This window comes from Polypterus senegalus, chromosome 5 (genome assembly GCF_016835505.1).
Source record: "Polypterus senegalus isolate Bchr_013 chromosome 5, ASM1683550v1, whole genome shotgun sequence".
Classification (NCBI taxonomy): domain Eukaryota; kingdom Metazoa; phylum Chordata; class Cladistia; order Polypteriformes; family Polypteridae; genus Polypterus; species Polypterus senegalus.
The window spans coordinates 72,270,049-72,273,759 of NC_053158.1; the positions used below are offsets into that span (position 1 = coordinate 72,270,049).

Genomic DNA, 3,711 nt, shown 5'->3' on the forward strand with positions numbered 1-3,711 from the left:
AAATAAGCTATTTGATTATTTTACAAAATACTTTTTTATAGGCTTCTCACGTGAACAATTCTCCTCCTCCTTCTTTATGAATTTCCTTCTTTTATTCTCTTTCTCCACTCCTTCCAGGTGAGGTTTGCTGACTCCACTCTCTATTTTGATTCAACTGGTGAAGGCTCAGCAAATCCTTTTCAACTTGGACCAGGGAGTACTTACGGCGCAACAACATTGTCACCTAGAACACCATGGACAGGGTAGTGTCCTTCAGACAGCACCCAACTACAACAACAGGGCCTGTACCCTGTGGTTGTACAAATGAGAGCTCCACCATGGGATTCTACCACCTATTGTACTGGGGAACAAATGTCTCTGGAAAGACATCTCCCACTGTCCTTTCATTATAAAAGTCTCCTAGCCAGGTAACGAACCACCATCCATCCCAGCCAGGATGCCAGCCTGACCTTGCCTTCTATGGCAGAAACAGATATACTGTACTAGTCAGTTTTTCCAAGTTTTATTGATAATAAAGCAGTTCAAGACCAATGAATAATCTGAAATGGTACAAAAGTAAGCGATAAACTGCCAGAGATTACAAAAAAAGTGCATGTTACTAAAACTGAAAAATAATGTAATTTGCAGAGTAATATGAAAAGGCCTCTGTGAATAAGTTAAGGGTTAACAAGCGACAGCTTTTCTGCAGCAATTCAAGTTAATTAATTCTTGAAATTTGATGATGCAACAATTCCTACAGGTGTCCCAACTTTTGCTGATTACTTACTGTCTGTATAAAAGCAGCGTTTGGTAAAACTGTGTTGCTAACACTCTGAAGCTTTATTTGGAAAATATTGCACTGTATATTGCTTTCAAATTGGCAAGAAAAGGGCAGTTAACAAAGGACGACAGGCAGCCATAATAACCCTTAAATATGTAGTTCTTTCCTTTACAGAGTTTACAAAGAAAGTCAAAGTGTTTCCTACACCATCAAAGGGAACTTGCAAACTTGAGGGAACTCAGACAGGAACAGGCCAACCCAAAGTCAAAACAGAGGGTTCTAAGACTTGACAGCTTACATGATAGGGTATAAAGAAACACCAAGGTACAGTACATGAAGGAAAATCCTTGCAGATACTATACGTGGGCATGACTTTCTTCATACATCCCAGTGATGTGCGGGTTAGACTAATTGGAAACATTCTTGTTGATTTAAAATGGAGGTGTGAGTTAGAAAATTAATTGATGGATGATAGGTGGATGGTTGACTGTCACATACATATATTTTTATATATAGTACGAGCATAGATATAACACTGATATTAACGGAAACCTAAATTTCTTCTAAAGGTTTACAATGTCAAACTACAGTCAAATATAACAAACCGTTTTGGGATTTAATTCAGAAGATTTATATTCCTTATTATTGAAGTTACCTTCACACACAATTATTATCGACAAGCTCAGGTTTTTCTTTAAAGAACATTGATGTGCATGTATCTCAGCCACTAAATGGGTCCATTTGATTATTTGATTCTTTCCTCTTTCTGTTATCTCAGGACCTACAAGGAGTCACACTATCTTGTATGTTTTCCTCAACCCCCTTTGGCGTTTGACCAGATCTAGATTTCTCCCAGATACTTTATTTAATGACTGCCATCCAAGACACACTAATTGCTCTTATTAACCACATGTCTTAAGCAAGGGTGAATTTCATAAATCTATTTTCTGAACAGTTTTTTTTTTACTCCCAAAAAAACAGAAAGCCAACAATTAATACAATGAAAAAAAAAAGATAGTTTTGTCAATATGCTTTTTGAATTTCAGTATAATTAGAAGAAATTTTTTTCAAAATGTATCCCATATTATACACATATACTCTGCTATTTTCACAGTGTCTGTTTTTCTGAAGCTAACATGTTAAATTATACTGCAAGATAGAGTGACAAGTACAATCTGACCCACTTACTTTAAAACCCACATACAGTGTATACACTTTCATCAACAATCAAAGTATAAATAATGTCACATTTATTATTCAGGCATGTTTGTTGAGTTTCATAAAAAATATTTAACCAAATAAAAACATTCTACTCACAATAGACATTTGGTATTATAAATTGATTAATACTGATGTCAGTATTAAGTGATATATACAGGGTTGCAGGTCTAAAATATAATAAAATCCTCACCTGGCACAGTTCATTACATTGATTTAAGATAATTAAAGAGAGCATTTAAACCCCCATTTAAAACCTCGAGCAAAGGCTTGAGTAGGGGATTGTGAATAATATGAAGCCCTTTGTCCAAAGGATGACAAGCAAGTCTCTTCAACCTTCTTAGCAGATAAAGTTCAGTAGGCACATTCTGAATGTCATTAAAATCGACATTGAGGAGTTCCAGGCAGGTGAGGGAACATAGAGCTTTAGGCAAAGTGTGAATGGCATTGTCCTCGACAATTAAAATTTTGAGGTTAACCAGCTGCTCAATCTTATCAGCAATGTTTTCCAGACGGTTGCCGGCAAGGTGCAAGAAGACGAGACTTTTCATGCTATAAATGCAGGTGGGAATGTGAACTATTTGATTATGACTGAGGTTGAGCTTCTTGAGGCAGACCATGTCAGAAAAGCTATTTGGAAGAGTGGAGATGCGATTGTTGGCCAGGCTGAGGACCTCTAGGTTTTCACAGGCACTCAGTTCTTCAGGTACATCTGTCAAGAGGTTCTTATAAGCAAACAGCACCCTGAGATTCTTCAGCAAGCCAATCTCTACAGGCAGGATGGTCAGCTGGTTTCCCCCCAGGTTCAAGATCACGAGATTTTCAAGTTCCTTGACCGAGGGTGAGATTGTGGTGAGAGAGTTTAGCGAAAGGTTAAGCTTTTCAAGTTCTGTCAGCAGCCACAAGGGTTCAGGAAGTTCTGCCATTCCTTTCATGGTGAAGCATAAAGTATTGTATCCAAAATGGGTTATCGTCTGTTTCCTTATCCTATCTGCGGATATTAGCCCATCATCTCTGGGAGCTGGTTTCCCCGTTTTTTTCACCTGCCTCTTCAGCTCCTCCTTAGAAAAATCTTTAGAATGATTAGATCCCATGACTTGAAATTAACGTCTCTTTCTTTAACAGATCAGCCTTTCATTGAGCTAAGTGAAGGAACACAGAGTGATCTGATTGCTTCTTATTTTCTGGAGCTTAAAGCAGCAGAAAACGAATGGTTTTCTTGTTCACATCCCAATGTTTTCGAAGCGTCCTCTCACGCTGCCTGTCATCTGCTACACTGAAAAGAAAGGTAGAGTGAACTGAAATGCTGTTGCTGCCGACCAGACCTGGTTGACTTCTTGGTGAACTTCCCAGAACAGCTGCTGCTGTCAGTTCAATGCTTTATCTGTGCAATAACTAACCTTGCCGATATTAAGGTCAGAAGGATAACATTTTTGTCAAGTCATAATCTATGAAGCCATGAGTGTGGTATAGACTCATTCTTAACACAAATCATTTAACATCTGTCACACTGGACAGATTGTCTTTCCATAAGCTGGGAATGCTGAAGCTGTTAGCAAGTCATTATTAAAGGAGGCAGTAAGACTCCACTCTAGAATTTGAAATTACAATTGGTTATATTAAAGCTGGTTAATGCCAGTAATTTATAAACCTGTATAAAGTGAAAAGGGCAGAGTCATGATGGACTTGAAAAATGGATGCATAGTCATGAGGGAGAAAACTGATTCAAATGG

General features: G+C 37.9%; 1 protein-coding gene across 1 annotated transcript; it reads right to left on the reverse strand.

Annotated features, from left to right (window-relative positions):
• Positions 1-1,792: 1,792 nt before the first annotated feature.
• LOC120530357 (leucine-rich repeat-containing protein 30-like) lies at positions 1,793-3,243 on the reverse strand. The gene has a single exon (XM_039754801.1). It carries the CDS (start codon positions 3,070-3,072, stop codon positions 2,185-2,187), a length of 888 nt encoding a protein of 295 aa, XP_039610735.1. The 5' UTR covers positions 3,073-3,243; the 3' UTR covers positions 1,793-2,184.
• Positions 3,244-3,711: the final 468 nt, after the last annotated feature.

Bases quoted from the DNA above. Each gene is read 5' to 3' on its own strand.
- LOC120530357 (XM_039754801.1), bottom strand. From the start codon at position 3,072: ATGGGATCTAATCATTCTAAAGATTTTTCTAAGGAGGAGCTGAAGAGG.